This window comes from Mycena indigotica (genome assembly GCF_014461135.1).
Source record: "Mycena indigotica strain 171206Taipei chromosome Unknown Mind.scaff0004, whole genome shotgun sequence".
NCBI lineage: Eukaryota > Fungi > Basidiomycota > Agaricomycetes > Agaricales > Mycenaceae > Mycena > Mycena indigotica.
The window spans coordinates 2,271,982-2,286,987 of record NW_023503003.1 but is presented as its reverse complement, the minus strand read 5'-3'; the positions used below and the strand labels follow the sequence as shown (position 1 = coordinate 2,286,987).

At 50.7% G+C, this 15,006-nt stretch overlaps 8 protein-coding genes across 8 annotated transcripts; 2 read left to right on the top strand and 6 right to left on the bottom strand.

Annotated features, from left to right (window-relative positions):
• Nucleotides 1-231: 231 nt before the first annotated feature.
• MIND_00452000 (Chitin deacetylase) lies at nt 232-2,309 on the bottom strand (the record flags this gene model as incomplete). Its single annotated transcript, XM_037361334.1, has 14 exons — nt 232-395; nt 447-495; nt 543-604; nt 655-675; nt 726-758; nt 809-919; nt 971-1,059; nt 1,109-1,118; nt 1,168-1,236; nt 1,284-1,564; nt 1,631-1,705; nt 1,750-1,927; nt 1,973-2,021; nt 2,073-2,309. The coding sequence occupies 14 exons, from the start codon at nt 2,307-2,309 to the stop codon at nt 232-234; spliced, it is 1,428 nt and encodes a 475-aa protein (XP_037221626.1).
• A 228-nt stretch (nt 2,310-2,537) lies between these two features.
• Nucleotides 2,538-6,410, bottom strand: MIND_00451900 (SAC domain-containing protein; the record flags this gene model as incomplete). The annotated part of the gene is made up of 17 exons (XM_037361333.1): nt 2,538-2,876; nt 2,923-3,063; nt 3,116-3,271; nt 3,321-3,532; nt 3,588-4,209; nt 4,263-4,528; nt 4,577-4,788; nt 4,836-4,954; nt 5,001-5,129; nt 5,179-5,474; nt 5,529-5,562; nt 5,610-5,661; nt 5,709-5,734; nt 5,783-6,057; nt 6,109-6,189; nt 6,239-6,336; nt 6,388-6,410. 17 exons carry the CDS (start codon nt 6,408-6,410, stop codon nt 2,706-2,708), a joined length of 2,913 nt encoding a protein of 970 aa, XP_037221625.1. The 3' UTR covers nt 2,538-2,705.
• Nucleotides 6,411-7,162: 752 nt separating this feature from the next.
• On the top strand, nt 7,163-8,376 carry MIND_00451800 (uncharacterized protein; the record flags this gene model as incomplete). The annotated part of the gene is made up of 7 exons (XM_037361332.1): nt 7,163-7,194; nt 7,246-7,484; nt 7,544-7,809; nt 7,862-7,886; nt 7,936-7,995; nt 8,043-8,105; nt 8,153-8,376. 7 exons carry the CDS (start codon nt 7,163-7,165, stop codon nt 8,374-8,376), a joined length of 909 nt encoding a protein of 302 aa, XP_037221624.1.
• A 1,507-nt stretch (nt 8,377-9,883) lies between these two features.
• Nucleotides 9,884-10,792, top strand: MIND_00451700 (U2 small nuclear ribonucleoprotein A; the record flags this gene model as incomplete). The annotated part of the gene is made up of 4 exons (XM_037361331.1): nt 9,884-9,974; nt 10,024-10,064; nt 10,121-10,456; nt 10,505-10,792. The coding sequence occupies exons 1-4, from the start codon at nt 9,896-9,898 to the stop codon at nt 10,790-10,792; spliced, it is 744 nt and encodes a 247-aa protein (XP_037221623.1). The 5' UTR covers nt 9,884-9,895.
• A 77-nt stretch (nt 10,793-10,869) lies between these two features.
• Nucleotides 10,870-11,535, bottom strand: MIND_00451600 (DUF4149 domain-containing protein; the record flags this gene model as incomplete). Its single annotated transcript, XM_037361330.1, has 3 exons — nt 10,870-10,919; nt 10,966-11,111; nt 11,159-11,535. The coding sequence occupies 3 exons, from the start codon at nt 11,533-11,535 to the stop codon at nt 10,870-10,872; spliced, it is 573 nt and encodes a 190-aa protein (XP_037221622.1).
• A 99-nt stretch (nt 11,536-11,634) lies between these two features.
• Nucleotides 11,635-12,628, bottom strand: MIND_00451500 (Cytochrome b-c1 complex subunit Rieske, mitochondrial; the record flags this gene model as incomplete). Its single annotated transcript, XM_037361329.1, has 4 exons — nt 11,635-11,697; nt 11,751-11,779; nt 11,832-12,351; nt 12,425-12,628. 4 exons carry the CDS (start codon nt 12,626-12,628, stop codon nt 11,635-11,637), a joined length of 816 nt encoding a protein of 271 aa, XP_037221621.1.
• Nucleotides 12,629-12,719: 91 nt separating this feature from the next.
• Nucleotides 12,720-14,248, bottom strand: MIND_00451400 (PLC-like phosphodiesterase; the record flags this gene model as incomplete). The annotated part of the gene is made up of 11 exons (XM_037361328.1): nt 12,720-12,884; nt 12,932-13,151; nt 13,197-13,237; nt 13,284-13,322; nt 13,371-13,488; nt 13,536-13,626; nt 13,674-13,779; nt 13,828-13,896; nt 13,950-14,001; nt 14,047-14,102; nt 14,150-14,248. 11 exons carry the CDS (start codon nt 14,246-14,248, stop codon nt 12,720-12,722), a joined length of 1,056 nt encoding a protein of 351 aa, XP_037221620.1.
• Nucleotides 14,249-14,527: 279 nt separating this feature from the next.
• On the bottom strand, nt 14,528-15,005 carry MIND_00451300 (Cytochrome C oxidase assembly protein COX19; the record flags this gene model as incomplete). The annotated part of the gene is made up of 3 exons (XM_037361327.1): nt 14,528-14,639; nt 14,687-14,798; nt 14,849-15,005. The coding sequence occupies 3 exons, from the start codon at nt 15,003-15,005 to the stop codon at nt 14,528-14,530; spliced, it is 381 nt and encodes a 126-aa protein (XP_037221619.1).
• Nucleotide 15,006: the final 1 nt, after the last annotated feature.

The window sequence follows — 15,006 nt, the reverse complement described above, 5'->3', positions numbered from 1 at the left end:
CTGCCTCACTCGCTTACTAATTTTTCTCGCTCTCTAGGATTTGTTCACAGCAAGCAAGGGAAACCCAACTAATACCACACTTGCATCTATGACCATCTGGACGTATATACCTTTCTTTGCACAAATATTCAATTCTTTTTTCTTCCTAAGTGAAGGTCCGAGGTATATAGAATAATACGTGTCCGTGGGTGATAGGTGTACTTCTAGTACGCATTTGTTGAAGGTCCCATTTTATGCACAAATGAACCCAGCAATCAGTGCAAATGTCAGAGAAAGCACAGTCACCGGAGCCGCGACAGCGAAGGCGGCATTCCCAGTGTTGGAGCCTGAGCCGCCACCACCACTAGTGGCTTGCGCTGACCCTGGAGCACCCGAGGAAAGCGCAGGAGCACCGCCTGGAAGTGGGGACGATTAGACCACATCTTCATTTGAAAGCAACAACTGACCGGAGGCAATCGGGTTAGTCGAGTTGTCGTTCGTCTCGATATACGCGTCCTGTTTTCTGCCGTCAGCGCGGTCCCAGAAATCGCGGTGCGACCAACCTCCATTGGCTTGTTCAGGCAGGTGATGACGGGGGCGATGTTGAACTTGGGTTGATGCACGACTGCAAAGATGCTGTTGGATAGCTTTCCTGGGAACGGAGGTAGTGCTTACGCGCATCGGGCAGGATGTAGCCTAGATAATTCCGTTAGTGCGTGCGGAGCGAACTTGTCCCGCTCACTGACCCGTCGCAATGTCGACCGATTGCTGGAACAAATCTGCCAGGATTTCTCAGCAGCGCCCATGGTCACCAACCAGCCAAACCGACCGTGCTCCAGCAGAATGAACCCTGAGTTGAACGTCGTAGCATTGCCCTTGATGTAGTCCCAATTCTGGAGCACCTTGGACGGCGTCGATGCACCAGAATGCAGGTCGAAATCTGAGGATCGTTTCAGCTCCCCGTCGTGCCGCCATGTTGCAGCACTCATACCGTCCGTATCGAAAGTTGCCAGCGGACTGATCCGCGTCCAGATGACAGGCTGCAGGTTCATCGCAGCGGCGATAGCACGAACACGGTTACTATGTGAAATTAGCACCAAAGTATTTCCAACATCGGAAGCAAAAATACTCGATGTCGCCTGGGGTCGGAGTTAGCGGCATTTGCAGGCATTCAAAACGGCCACATACCAAATGGAGGCCGGAAATGAGTGGGCGTAACGCCTAAAGTATCCTTGATGATCTTCTTCGACCAGCCCACTGAAGACGACGTCAAAGCAAGCCTCTTCGCCACCGCGATCACTCACGCTCGCCGATGATTTGTTCATTAGTAAGCGTCGTCAACGAGGGGTGCGACCAGCTGCAGAGCAAAGAGAAAAAAGCATCAGACCGCGTCCCGCGTTGAAGATTAGAGCAACTTGCGTGTGAACAGCGATTTGATGGCCGGTCATGTACTGGTACTGCGTGATTTGGGGCCACGAAATTATGCGCGAGCCGACCGAGAAGAATGTCGACTTGAGGTTGTTCTGCTCGAGGAATTGCAGCAGGTTTTCGGTGTAGGGGGACGGGCCGTCGTCGTATGTCAGCCCTGTGACGTAAAAAAAATAAGCTTGAGCCAAGAGAGAGATTTCGGCAAGATTAAGAGTAGCACTACGCACCCCAGGAAAGCTGTTGCGGGCATGTAGTGATATCGGAGGGGGCCACACAACCCCCACATGTCCACCAGCATCTAGATCATATGAGCAAGCGACAACGCGGGAAGGTGAACATTACCGCGATGTGTCTGCTGCTGCCTGAGCGTTGGCCGGGCATCCACCCGCGACAGTTGGCGCGATGTTGGGAATGGTGATTCCAGAGCTGTTCACCTCCCGGATCCACTGCTGCACTTCTGGGCTGTTTGTCGGGACGATGACATCGAGGGCAGGATAGTTAGACGGCACTAGCGCTGCAGCTAGAAGAAGGGTGAGCATAATGGTCATTAGTCGCCTCTACTTACCATTCGGTAACGGTGGAGCGCCCTTCAGTGCTGTCGGTGTTGCGCCTGCCTACAGACAAGTGTGAACGATGACATCATCAGTCTGGCGCGTGCTGCTCACTGCAAACGTTGTTGGAAGCGGGGTGGTCGCCTGGCTTGGGGCATTCGAGACGATGGACGCCAACGGGACTGCGGTCGGATTTGTCGTGGCCAAAGAGAACGGAAATGAGCTTTGCGGCGGGGCAGCAGCACCACTCGTCAAGCCAGCACTGCCAGAAGCGGGGGCCTGACTTTGTCGGGCTTGCAGCGGCTCACTGGCCGCGACAGCAACGAGCGAAATGACCACGGTGGCTTTCATCGGGTCGTGGAAGTACGGAAGCAAGAGTCGATTTTCTCATCAAGTGTGGAGCTATAAACAAACTACACTGCGAGAGGTCGTAAATAAACGCGTTTCGATTGTGAGTACAAAAATGGGCAATTGGTTTTTTTGATACAAAAATGTGGCCTTTCTTAGCTCAAATCTTGCATCAAACAGATGTCAGGATTTTGGGCCTAATAGTTTTCCACCAAAACGGGCAGTTTTGAGCTACCTCCAGGAAAAGTTCACCTTTCTTTTTTTTTTTTGTCTCAAAAGAGAGCCACTTGTACAATCTTTTATTAGGTGTATAATCAATCGAAACGGCCACCGTTTTTTTTTTTTGTCAACTCCCGGAGTGCTATGTGTCCTGATTCCTCCAAAAATATATTTTTTCGCTCAAACCTTCTGCTTCTTGGGCCGCGGCTTCTCGAGGTCGATTTCCTCGGCCTCGTCGTCATCATCGTCATCCTCGTCCGAGTCAACAGAGTCGTCGTCCATCCCACCTGCCTGCCCGAGGAAGTACTCAATCGCCTCTGGGAAAACTTCGTTGGCTATTGTTATCCCGAGCTGAACAAATCAGTCATTGCGTGTGGAAACCAGGTAGTAAACCCACCTCAGCGCCATCAGGGCCCTTTTCGAAAAAGTTGAAGAAAGTCCCGGGCTCGACGGGCTCGTCATCTTCATCCTCACCGGCCTCGCCCGGGTACAGTTTAGTCAGCGCCTTCTCGGGGTCCTTCCAGTCGATCTTGAAGGCCTAGCAATTCCACTGTGAGCCAGAGAAAAAAGCAGAGCAGCTTATTAAATACCTGAGCCTCTACATCGCGCTCCCAGGAAAAGTCAAGCATCGTCTCGGTGATACCGTTCTCGTCGGGCTGGTCGTTCTCCGCGTTGGGTGGCGGCGCATTGTACTTGTATTCCTTCTTGAGCACCGTGTTGGTGAAGAACGGGTTTTCCTTGAAGTGCTAGCCGACGGGATTAGCCGCCCACAAAGGGAAATAATAAAAAACCCACGAATTCGATTGTGTAGCAACGGGGCTCTACGGGGTCGCGCGCGATCCAGAGGTCCTCGAGATAGCTGAGGGCAAGCTGATCCGCACTGTGTTGCGCAAAGTACGCAAAGTGGGTGTGGTTCATAAGCGCGACAGGCCAGAACTTGGAAATTTTTTTGACAACAGCCCGGCGCCGTTCATAGGCGGGTCCCACTTTAGTTTGCCCCAGACGGTCTATTCGTGCGAGTTGATTTTATTGCAAGCTTGACAAAGAGGGGGGAAAACTAACCCATGGCAAGCTCGACACGGCCAAGGTCGCGTTGCGACTGTTGCAGGCTTTTGGCATCTTCCTCAGAGAGGTCGACGTTGGCGAGAGGGTTTTTCTCCTCGTCCGCGCCAGGAGAGGCACGCTTAACCCCTGCTTTGGCCATTTTTGGTGTAGATAGTGGGAGAACGCAAACAAAAAAAAGGTGTTTGATGGCGTTGCGACTTGACAGCACTAATCTACCCGCTTCCTTTCCCCCTCCTCCAGAGCCACGCTGCCCGTCCGCTTCCTCAACAACTTGGTACTCATCGTCGTCCCCATTCTCGTTTTCGGCCCCTCGCCATTCCCCAACCCCATGCCATGTCGCCCAGAACGAAAACCTGGCCCTTTGTAGTATATGTACTCTGAAGAGGAAACGAGCCGTGGCCAAGAGACGTAGTCGATTCCGTGGATAAATATAAAAATAAGAGCGCCGAAAAGGAGGGTGAACCACATAATGAAGTAATAAAAGAGCGAGTAGTCTGTACAACATTCCGTTAGCTTGTGTTTTTTTGTGGCCTCCAACGTCACAAGACATACCAGAGGTGCGAGGCAGTGTGAGGCCTGCACAGATCATGAACAGAGAAAACGAAACAGCGAGCGGCATCTTTTATCGGAGATGAGCGCTCGACCTTGATATGTTGGCACGGAAATACTGACCGCCCGAGTAAGCAATGGCCTGGAATCGGTAACCAGGAACATGGAGCTGGCGGGGTTTTTGGGAGGCGCCCATTTACCTGACACAAGGTCGAATCCGTCCTGTCTAGCGCCATCGAAAAAGTTATTCTTGATGTATCGTAACGAGCTCTTGACGCCATCGTCGAATAAACCCTTCCTTGTCCGCTTGCCAGTTCGCGTGAAGTCAGATTTTAAGGCGCCAGAACCCCCATAAGCTTGTGCAATAGCGTCGGCATGGTCGGCCCACACTACAAAAGAAGTTAGAGAGATGCCTGAAAAGGTAGTAGAAGCCTCACTTTCTCTGAAATCTTGGCTGACTTGGTCATAGGCATCAATGCTATCATCGTCGTTCAATATTCCCAACGACCGCAGTTGCTTATTAAGAGTCCATCTCGCTAATGCCGCCTGGACAACGTTTGTACGGTCAAGGTTGTCCATGCAATTGGTCCGAACCACCCCTCGCTGCAGAAGTACAGGGGCTTGTTGATTGGAAGGGAGATGGAAGTAACTGGCTGGTTTTCAAGTAAAGCAGAAGTAAATGGCAGAGTGACATACCCATGTTTCTCTAAGTCGTCCTCCAGCTGGTCAATAAGCACGCTGATTCGATCCCAACGCATGTGTTTGCATTCGTTGTGGAAATCGAAGTATTGGTATCGAACGTTGGGAAGGTCCAACTAATCTCTTTTCAGAACCTCCAAAGTCAAGAGGGAGAGAACATACCTGAGCAACATATCGCTCATAAGCTTCCTTGACTGGCTGCTCGTACCCCTTACGGTTCACCAGGCTCACAAGTGCCTGATCTCCATAGGTCGCAACTTGTTCTTGCAAATGCCGGCGCATCATGTTGGCCTATTGGGTGATTAATGAATGACACTATGAACATGGGTTGAAGTCGAACCGTGTTTGGGTCATCCATGACTTGCAGGTCAGGTTTATATCGGAGGGTATTCACCTCGGCCCAGAAAACAGGGACGCTGCCGCGAATCTGGACAAAGCTCATCTGCGTCCCCAGATCACTGCCTCCCGCCTCGTCGACCAACAACAATTGTTCCGTCTCGTTGAAGTTGGCAACATGACCTTCTTCGTCGATACCACGCCTGAAGTATCGAGTGCCCGCACGGAAGCGAGAGCGACGACTGATTAAACACAGCTGCATGGTACGTCCACGCAACGAGACCTTTCGGATGTCGAAAGCTAGGAGAAGAGTACTTCAGACATGGAAACGGTGACTGGGAAAAATGTGCGCACTTCCATACATGACTGGCATGATAAAGGGGCTCAGCTAAGAATCATTCAAAAATGGCGAATGCAAGAAAATATGGTCCATACGTCTTGATCTGGGTTTCCAACTGTGAGCTCTATCAGTCGGGATTGTAGATATCTGCTTGTCTATCAGCTTCGCTCTAATGAAGATAGCGCTCGACGGACTTGTTCCAGAAAAAGCGATCATCGACCTATGGAGGGTATAAGAGAGCATGAACAAAAGACACAAGATTACGCACCGTCTGCCAAAATGGCGCGTTCCCACTCTTTTCCCTTGTCTGCCACTGAGCTTGGAGATGACGCGTCAAATCCCACGTGTAGCTGAAGAGAAAGACGCCATTCGCAAGGTGTGAGCGCACGAGAGCCAAAAGATGGGCTTCGACGGCATGCGGTGGATTATAAGTGTTGAGGTTGGGAGCAAGAGGGAGCAAGTCGTAGTCAGCGGCGCGGTAAATGTCGTGCCCAAGTAGTTTTCCCTTGAACTCTCGTTCAGTTATTACAACAACGTAGTCGGCTGAAGCCACATGTACTCAGTCGAGGCGCAGTGAGTGACACGACGACATACACAGCGAGAGTGATATTATTCCAAGGATTGCATATATGGTCTTGTTTGACCGACGAGCAGAGGGAGGAAGGGCATGGGGCGCTATTGGAAGTCAGCTTGGAGGAGAAAGCCAAGAAAATAGGGCACGCACAATTTAGGGCCAGTTCTCCAGAAGCGCGGTGTATAGTCAGAGACGGACCGACAGATGCATCGGGGACGAAGATATAGGCGTCATTTCCCTGAGTGTAGCTATCAAAGTATGAGAACAGAGACAGAACTGGAATAGTCAGGGTTCCCTACAGCTGGAGTCGTTGGTGAAGCATGTTGGTCGCGGTTAAGGGAGAGTCGACGCTGTTGGGAAACCCAAAGTCAGTGGGAGTGCCGGACCGATGGGTAAAAATGCTTCACAAGCAAGTCGTCGACACACTTCGATACTAGTCTACAAAACAGAGGGTCACGGTGTGACACACCATGAAGTTCGCTGCCAGTGCTTGCGCAAGCAAACTCACTTATGAACCCCATAAAAGAGCGACAACTTGACCTAGTCTGGCCTTTCGTTGCTCTCATCAACTTTTGCTGGATATAAAATTCCCTGCTGTCGAGAATCTCATCGAAGAAACCGCGACTTTTAGTCTAACTTTGCGTATTCTCTCTCTCAGACCAACGCGACAATTCCATCGCCGTCTACGGCTCCCGAAGCGCTTGCCTACTCATTTGCTCACCGCCAACAACTTATCACGCGTCATAACATTCACCCTTCGCCACAACGCCTACAGTCCCCGATCGCTTGAAAGGAATACTGTCAGCTTGAACGACTTTATCGCGGATGTAACACGGTCACGCAGACTATAAAAAACCCCAATTCATTCATGCAAGACATCGCAAGTTGGTACCCAACCATCTTGTCTGGTTAGTCGGTCTTCATTTCCTACGCTCTCACCGACATCGCCCTTTTAGCCGTTCGTTAAACAAACCTCGCCAAACCTCGGCGACTTCCCCTCGTTTTCTTTCACTCTTGTGTGTTGCAGTTCATAACCTCGCCCAGTAGCTCTTATTCTTTCTCCAGTTATACGTCATGGAAGATCTGTTTGCCGATGCCTACGTCGAGTGTGTCTTCCCCCTCATGTGCAAACACTCTCGTTCTTAACTCTGCTTCAGAAATTTCATTCTGCGCAAAATCGCACAAGCATTCGTCGACGGCATCCACACCCACGCCTCGACTTTGTTTCTCTGCCGCTTGACTCGCGCCACCCCTTCCCAGTGGGTCAAAGCGCGTATCGGCCACCGTGCTGAAGAAGAGGCGTTGGCGAGACGGGGACGTCAGGTGTTGACCCAGCTCGTTCCGGACATACTTGCCCAGTTGGAAATAAGGGACGCTGGAGTTGGGCGAGATCTCGGTGAGTGACGCTGTTCTGTTCTGATGACATCGCCTACTTTACATGCCAGCTACTCGTAGACGCGTTCACGTCGAACGAAGTAACGGCGGAGCTACTCGCTGCAATCGATGGAGGAAGCAGCATCACTCGGCTCGTTGAGCGGACTGGTTTGTGGCCGCCTCGCGTCATAGGCCCGACGGCTCTCTCGAGTTGCATTCCCATCTACGCCAGCATCGCCGCCAGCAATCTGGTTGATCAGGTCAGGAGAGACCGCCTCAATACAGACCTCGGAACTATTTTGAAGATGCTTCTCCCCTCCGTAATTCCAAGTCTCGTCTCCGAGTTCGTGAATTTCTCATCGTTAACCGTGTGGCGAGCTTGATCTATTGCAACGGGAGGCAATGCGGGAAGTAGATGCTGGGGGTACGTTGCCTCTTAGTCTTTTTGTCGCGTTTGATGATACTTCCTATAGACAATGTTCAGGGCAAGCACAACGTTGAAAATGCCAAGGAGTGTGTGGAATCGACAGATGGTTAGTCATTATTCAACAACTACAGTATCTCACTGATTCAACAACAGACTCGACATCAAACAATTCTGTCGTTTGTGTTGGTATTCCACTGGGGCGAGTCCCGCAACCCAGTATGCTCTAAGATTGATTGTGGATCATACTAATAAACATTCTCTAGTTATCGCTGGCACGTTCGATCCATTCGCCCCATACTTTGGCCATCAGCTCCAGCGCAACTTCTCTTCCTCGCCCTGCGTTCACAAAATTGGGACCACCAAGTCGTCTATCAGCAACAAGGTACTGTACAATCAATTATCGGGACTAGTATGCACTCAAATACTATGGCAATCCACCACAAGGGGAAAAATAAGACAACATTTGCGTAGTGGGACACATGCTTGAATCTGCATTGCTACTAGCCAACCAGGGGGCGCTGGATAAAGGAGTGGTTCCGCGCATATTACTCGGCCGAGCCCTGATACATATGTATATCCATTTTTCGACCTGTTGACCGCCACGTGTGACTTCGTGTGACCTACGCGTCGACGCGCTTCATTCGTCCAACCACCGCCGCTTTGCCCACCGCCGCCCGCTTTTCACCGTCCACACCCTTTCCGCATCGTGTGAGGCCACTGCCAGTCCGAGTTGTTTCCCATCACTGGCCATCAGTCTGACACAGACACATTTCCTCCAAACCACTCAAGATATAGGTGACCCGAGCACTGACCTCGAAAAGCCACCGACTACCACTACCTTATTTGGCGCCTGTGTCGGTACTGGCACTGTCACGAATAGCCTGAGATAAGTTTTGACAACGTTGTAAACTGGTACATTGCTACAGCTGGTACATATCCAACAATTCCGAATCGTACCACTAGTGAAGGATAACGAAACAGAACAATTTGCGACCCACTGCGTTGCCTTAGAGGGCCTCACATCTCGGAAGGCCAGACGATGAACTCAATAGTTCACCCACGTAGTCATTGGCAAGCCTCAGTGCCGAGCACAAATGAAGGATGGATGAGAGCGAGGTCCGTTAATACAAGCACCAGGCAACGGCCAAGGACCAAACTCGCATTCCCAAATTTGCTTAGTTGCTCGGGCCGGAACCGGACGCACTTGAGAAAAAAGGGGCTGGGGTCGCAACTTGCTGTTTCTCATCAATGAGAGTGGACGATTGGTTGGACCATGCCACAAATATAACTGACGGTAAATTAGTGGGACGGCATCATCAACGAAGCAACAAACAAGCAAGGGAAATGACGTCGTGAATTGGTGCAAGCCCGACGCTACACGCAGCGACAACATTGTAGCTCAGCACGAACATCAGACACGGTGCTCTTGCGACAGAGTAAACTGGTCCGGGTATGAAGGAGTCAGTGGCGCCGACGGCATTGTAAGATAACACGTACAGTGCAAAGCAAGGTGTACTTGGAGAGCAGACAAGTCATAGAAGACGAGAATGGGTAGCCTTCCATGTCGAACGCAAGGTCACCGAGGTAGGTGGTAGTTGAAAGGAAAGAAGCACTGAGTGTGACCTGAGAGGGCAGGTGGGGTTAAATATTAGGATGAGGCTTCGGATGTTTAGCTTGAATCGATCTCCAGTGCGATCAAGCCACTCCCTTGTAAGATAACGAGATCCAAAAGGACAGAATGCTGGACACACTTCACCTCATGTGGGAGTCGAAAAACATCATTAAGTAACAATGGAAGGCCATTGCTATAGTCGCTAGAGTATGCAATGCCAATTAGTGAAGCATCTGCTGAGGCGCATGGGTATTTGAGTACGGCGGCTAGTTTGAGGTGACGGCGAAACCAACTGCTTCGGCAGTTGTGGTGGTTTGCTGAACATGATAGAGCCAGTGGTCATTGCAGAGGATGATCTCCAAAGCGGGCGTCACAGTGTGACGCTCTTCGCCTCATGAAGCTCACGCCCGAGCTGCTCGCGCAGGCAAACTCGTTCATAAATCCCACAAAAGAGCGACAACTCGACCTACGAGGTAGATCGTCTTGCTCTCCATGCAATCTTGCCCTAATCAACCTGTGCAGGATTCAAAATCCCTGCAATCGAGAATCTGGGTGTGACTAGGGTCTGTCCACTTATCGAAACAACCGCGACTTGTGTCTAATTTCGCGCCTTTTCCAGGACCAACACGACTGCATCGACTTTACAGACAATGCCATCGCCATTCTCGGCAACTTCCCGCTCCTGAAGCGCCTGTACACTCTTCTGCTTGCCAATAACAACATCTCGCATATTTCGCCATCCATCCATATCTCCATTCCCAACCTCACCACTCTTGTACTCACCAACAATAATTTCGCCGAGCTCGGTGACCTGGAGCCGTTGAAGGAGCTACGCAAGCTCAAATACCTCTCCCTACTCGGTAATCCCGTAAGGGAAAAAAAATGGTACCGCGAGTGGCTTGCCTGGAGAATTCCTGGGCTAAGAGTTTTAGATTTCCAGAGGATTCGGGACAAGGTGCGCTCTCATATGCCCATCTTGTTGAAGGCTTAGCTCGCATCCAAGGAGCGACAAGCTGCCAAAGCTCTGTTCGTCACAGCGGATGATTTGCCGACAGCACTTGCGACGACGATAGCCTCAACGGTGTCTACACAATCAGCCAAAGCACTCGTCACGACAGACGAACCAAAACCAGCGCCAATGCCGGGCAAAGCGGGTCGATTGATGTCCAAGGAGGACGCAGAAAAGGTCAAGGCGGCCATTGCGAAAGCCTCTTCAATGGAGGAGGTGCGACGTCTCGAGCGGAGTCTGAGAGACGGCTATATGCCAGAAATGGAGTCTGTAGGCGCATGATGGCGCACTTCACTTGTACTTTCTTTAATCGAAGCATATAAATAGCTTGTGTACACAACAACAACAAACAAACAAGTTTAGACGCGTTTTACGCTCGCCAAGTTTCCAATCCACAGGCCATGGAATCCTAGCTTAGGGTTACGCGTTGTCTTGAAATAAAAATATGAACTCACCCAACGCAAGGACTGCACCAAGATTGGCCAGGGAGCTCAGTCCATGGAGCATACCGAACCTACTGTTCAATTTCTTCATCTCTGCACTTACACTCCCATCCGTCTTGGCTTCCTCCTTCTCCAACTTCATGCGCTGGAACATCGTCCTTGACAGCGTAAGTCCAAGAAGACACCCAAAGTACATGCAACTCACTTGCTCGTCAAGGGGCCGATGACGAAGTAATTGGCCGACTGCATGAGGATCACAAAGGCCAAAGTATACGCCTGGGCGACCTCAGGCACAAGCGGGTTCGTGTAGTGTGTCAACACAAGCGGATTCGCCCAGGTCCAGGCACCCAGCAAAGCACTTCCGGCGCCAATGCTCAACCCAAAGTAGATGGGGAAGGTTTTATGCTGCAGAGCACTAAACTGGGCTCTGGGCAGTGTTTTGTAGGCGATTACGCCTCCAAAGAAGGAGAGCCAGACGCTCGTGCCATAGATAAACGCGTATGTAAGAGCATAGATTCCACTGGGCTGGACAAGGCTCAATAGGGTCGCGACAGAGAGTTGCTGAGGTGGAGGAGGCGACATGGAAGTTGCTGGGAAGTAGCGGTTGTTACGGGTTGATCACAGCCGGAGATGGTTGTGTGTGCAGTCGAAAATATATTATTATTCTAGTCTACTGCATGTCTATCCGATGATGACCTTCCCTTCCGCCTCGTTGAATTCGTACGTCGGGATTTCGAGGTTGAGCTGCAGGGTTGATTAGAAGGATGCTTGACAGATCAAAATAGAGAGAAGCTCACAGGTGCAGGCCCTTTGCGGGCACGACCAGCTATGTCAGTTATTAGTAGTGAAATAGCGAAAAGTAGTCCAAAAGGACGCACAAATGTCATAGTGAGAACCATGGCAAGGACAGAACCATCCTCCGTAGTCTCCCGCCTCGCCAATAGGCACACAACCCAGATGAGTGCAGACTCCAAGCATGATTAGCCATTCAGGCTTCTTGACACGCATGTCGTCGCTCTCAGGGTCACGAAGCGACTGCCAGTTGACCTCGCGGGCCTCGTCAATCTCGCTCTGGGTGCGGTGGCGGATGAAAACGGGTTTGCCACGCCATTTGATGACGACATTCTTGCCCTCCGGAATCGTGTTCAGGTCAATCTCGACCTTGGCCAGTGCAAGAACATCGGCTGACGCGGACATTGTCTTGAGGAACTCGGTAACGCTGGATTTCGCTACGGAAGCGGAAACAAGACCGAGAGTTCCAACCATGAAGTATGAGAGGGCGCGGTTGGAGTCGTTGTCATTGGCGCGGTAGTGGCCAAAGTCGGGGACCTCTGGTGCCTCTTTTACAGCGGGGGGTGGTATGCAGGAAACGGGCAGAAAAAGGTGTAGTTGGAGAAACTAAGAGTGGATTGTGAGCCGCATTCTTTGGATAACAACTGGTACACGGACGGGTAATATAACTTTTTGACACCAAACCTGAAGATGTGTTGGAGACGCCGCCAGTCCAGCGAGGAGGAGTGTCAGAACGGGGTCCAACTGCGCCATGACCATGAGCATGAGGGTCAGCGGGGGCTCGCGCAGAGAGATTGAGAAGAGGAGCAGCAGGGACCCCAGAAGGAAGCGTCCTCACACTTGGCGCGAGTGTAACCGCTTTTTTCAGGCCATTATATGCCATCGTGGTGGTCGACGCCGACAAAGTTTGATAAATTATGTAATCAGCCGGTGTGCTCCGAACATGACCAAAGAATTATTCTACTTAATTTCTTCTACAGGTACTTCTCTAGGCAGCTCAACACACGCCGTTTGGGGTACTTTGGTGCTACGACTCGACCTTGCTGCTGGACAAATCTTCTCACCATGTTGGGGTAGTCTGTAATCATCCCGTCTATCCCCCAATCCAACAAGTCTTGAGCAACATCCATCGAATTGACCTGCAACGCGTCAAGTCATGGAAAAGTGAAAAAAGAGGCTGACTGACAGTCCAAGGTTTGACTTGGATCCCCAGCTCATGTGCGCGGTCGACCATTTCTTTGGTTGTCAAAGAAAGATTCGATTTGAAAGCGCTGGGACTCAAAATTGTTGCGTTTATAGCGTGGGCTGCCTGGGCGAGTTTGACACCGAACGATCCAGAGAATGCTGCGAGATCTACGCCTGCTAACCATGGAGAGACTTCCTGTCCATACATCTCGGTCGTCTCACTGCACAGGTGAAAGAACCTTCAAAGGGAATCATCAGCTGCTTACTATTCCGCCAACGCAGAAGTGACGATTTGTGGATCCAATTCCTTGAGGTGTTTTAGAAACGGTAAGTTAAAAAAATCACAACGATACCCTCATGGCCACCAGCGATCTCCAATCAAAGCCCTGAAACTACACACAATAAAACGACACGCAAGCAGTCCAAGGAGTAGCACGGACTGTGATGGCATTCTTGTATGAGCTTTTCGCGAAAATTTCATGCTGTTTGGTGACGAAGGTCTGTACACTAGCCGTCCTCTCGGGAAAGACAGCGTCGATCTTTGACTCTATGTTCCAACTGGAGGACGTTGAGTTGACCCCTCACTGTCACTGGAAGTCACATACAGAATCGAGCGTTCAGGATCAGCACATTCCACAAATGCGAACACCTCCTCGAGAGTAGAGATCCTGGTTCCGGGGTAAGTGAGTTGTAATGCTGATAAACATTAACATCTGAGACGCTAACAATCACGGGTAACCAACGGTAGTTCGTTTGTCGCTGAGAGCCACAGTCAAGTGTTTGGAGTTGTGCCAACGTGAGATCGACGAGAAACTTTCCGACGTAAGGGAAATATGGGTCCCCAGGTGTCTTTCATTGCGGTAAGATAGAATGACGGACTTGAATTACAAAGCGCACAGCGGGAGCAGTATCCAAGCATTTTTCCGGTAAAATTTGCTGGTCGTGCCAGACTACGACTACGCCATCCTTGGTAGGATTTCTTTAGTACTACTACCACAACATTGCAGAGATTGTCTCACCTTAGTTATTCCATTGTCAAGCTCCAAGGTTGTGGCGCCGTCGATGAGGCCCCTTCCCAACGATGCATTACCGGACAACATAAAGCTGCGATCTTACCACGCGAATCCGGGTAGCGTGTTTTCTATCGCATTTCCTCGACCGCCACGGTGGCCCTAGAGACAGCATTAGAATAACACCCACACAGGTTCCAAAAACTTACCTGGACATCAAATGGCAATTGACGCAAAAATGGTTGCTGTTGCAGGGGAAGGACAGCTAGGACAAGGGAGGGAGACAACAGGAGAAGGGATAGGAACATGGATGCTCCGGAAGAGCTCGGAGTTGGTTGTTAACAAAGCTTTAATTGGAACTGACCTCGTTTGTCGATGACCGCAACGAACGTTGCTCGACGCCCACATAAAAAACAACTTAATCAGTCCAAAGCTCCTCTCAGTTGCGGATAGAAAGCTCCTTTGACACGAATTTGATTATTCCCGGTGCAATCTTTGCGGACTGGAAAAGTGTTATGGAACAGGAGTGACGTCGACGAACGTGCTATTGGGGCACACGTTTGCGCGGCGAATGTGGTACTATGTGGCTATGTAGTAGACGGTTTATTCGGGTCTGGAGGAGGACTCGGAGATGGTTTGCTCTGCGATTCTGGGCGTTGAAAACCTAGGTTTTGCCATTCGTCCCGTTCCATCAAGCCTCTGTGGGTTAGGTCACTTGAACGGCAAGCAGCTTTAGAATTACGGACTTATTCATTCTGCAATCCAGATAGTCCTTGCTGAGAGGGCGACAAGGGCTTGATTTATTTGCGTTACCCTTGAGGCAAGTCATGTAGAGCATCATCTGCTCTTTGCATTCGCCTATCGACCGTCAGAGCAACTAGGGTAGAGGTCGGGTGATGTTTGCGGACCATCATGGTCAAGAGGGAAGGCGCCACGTTCAGGCGGAGAAGGCTTGAAGCCCACATTGACAGAGGGTGGTCGTCCGAAACTCATCACTGATGATTCAGCAGTCGAGAGTCGACTGACGGTCACGCGACCAAAAAGTGAACATTCCACCACCAACATG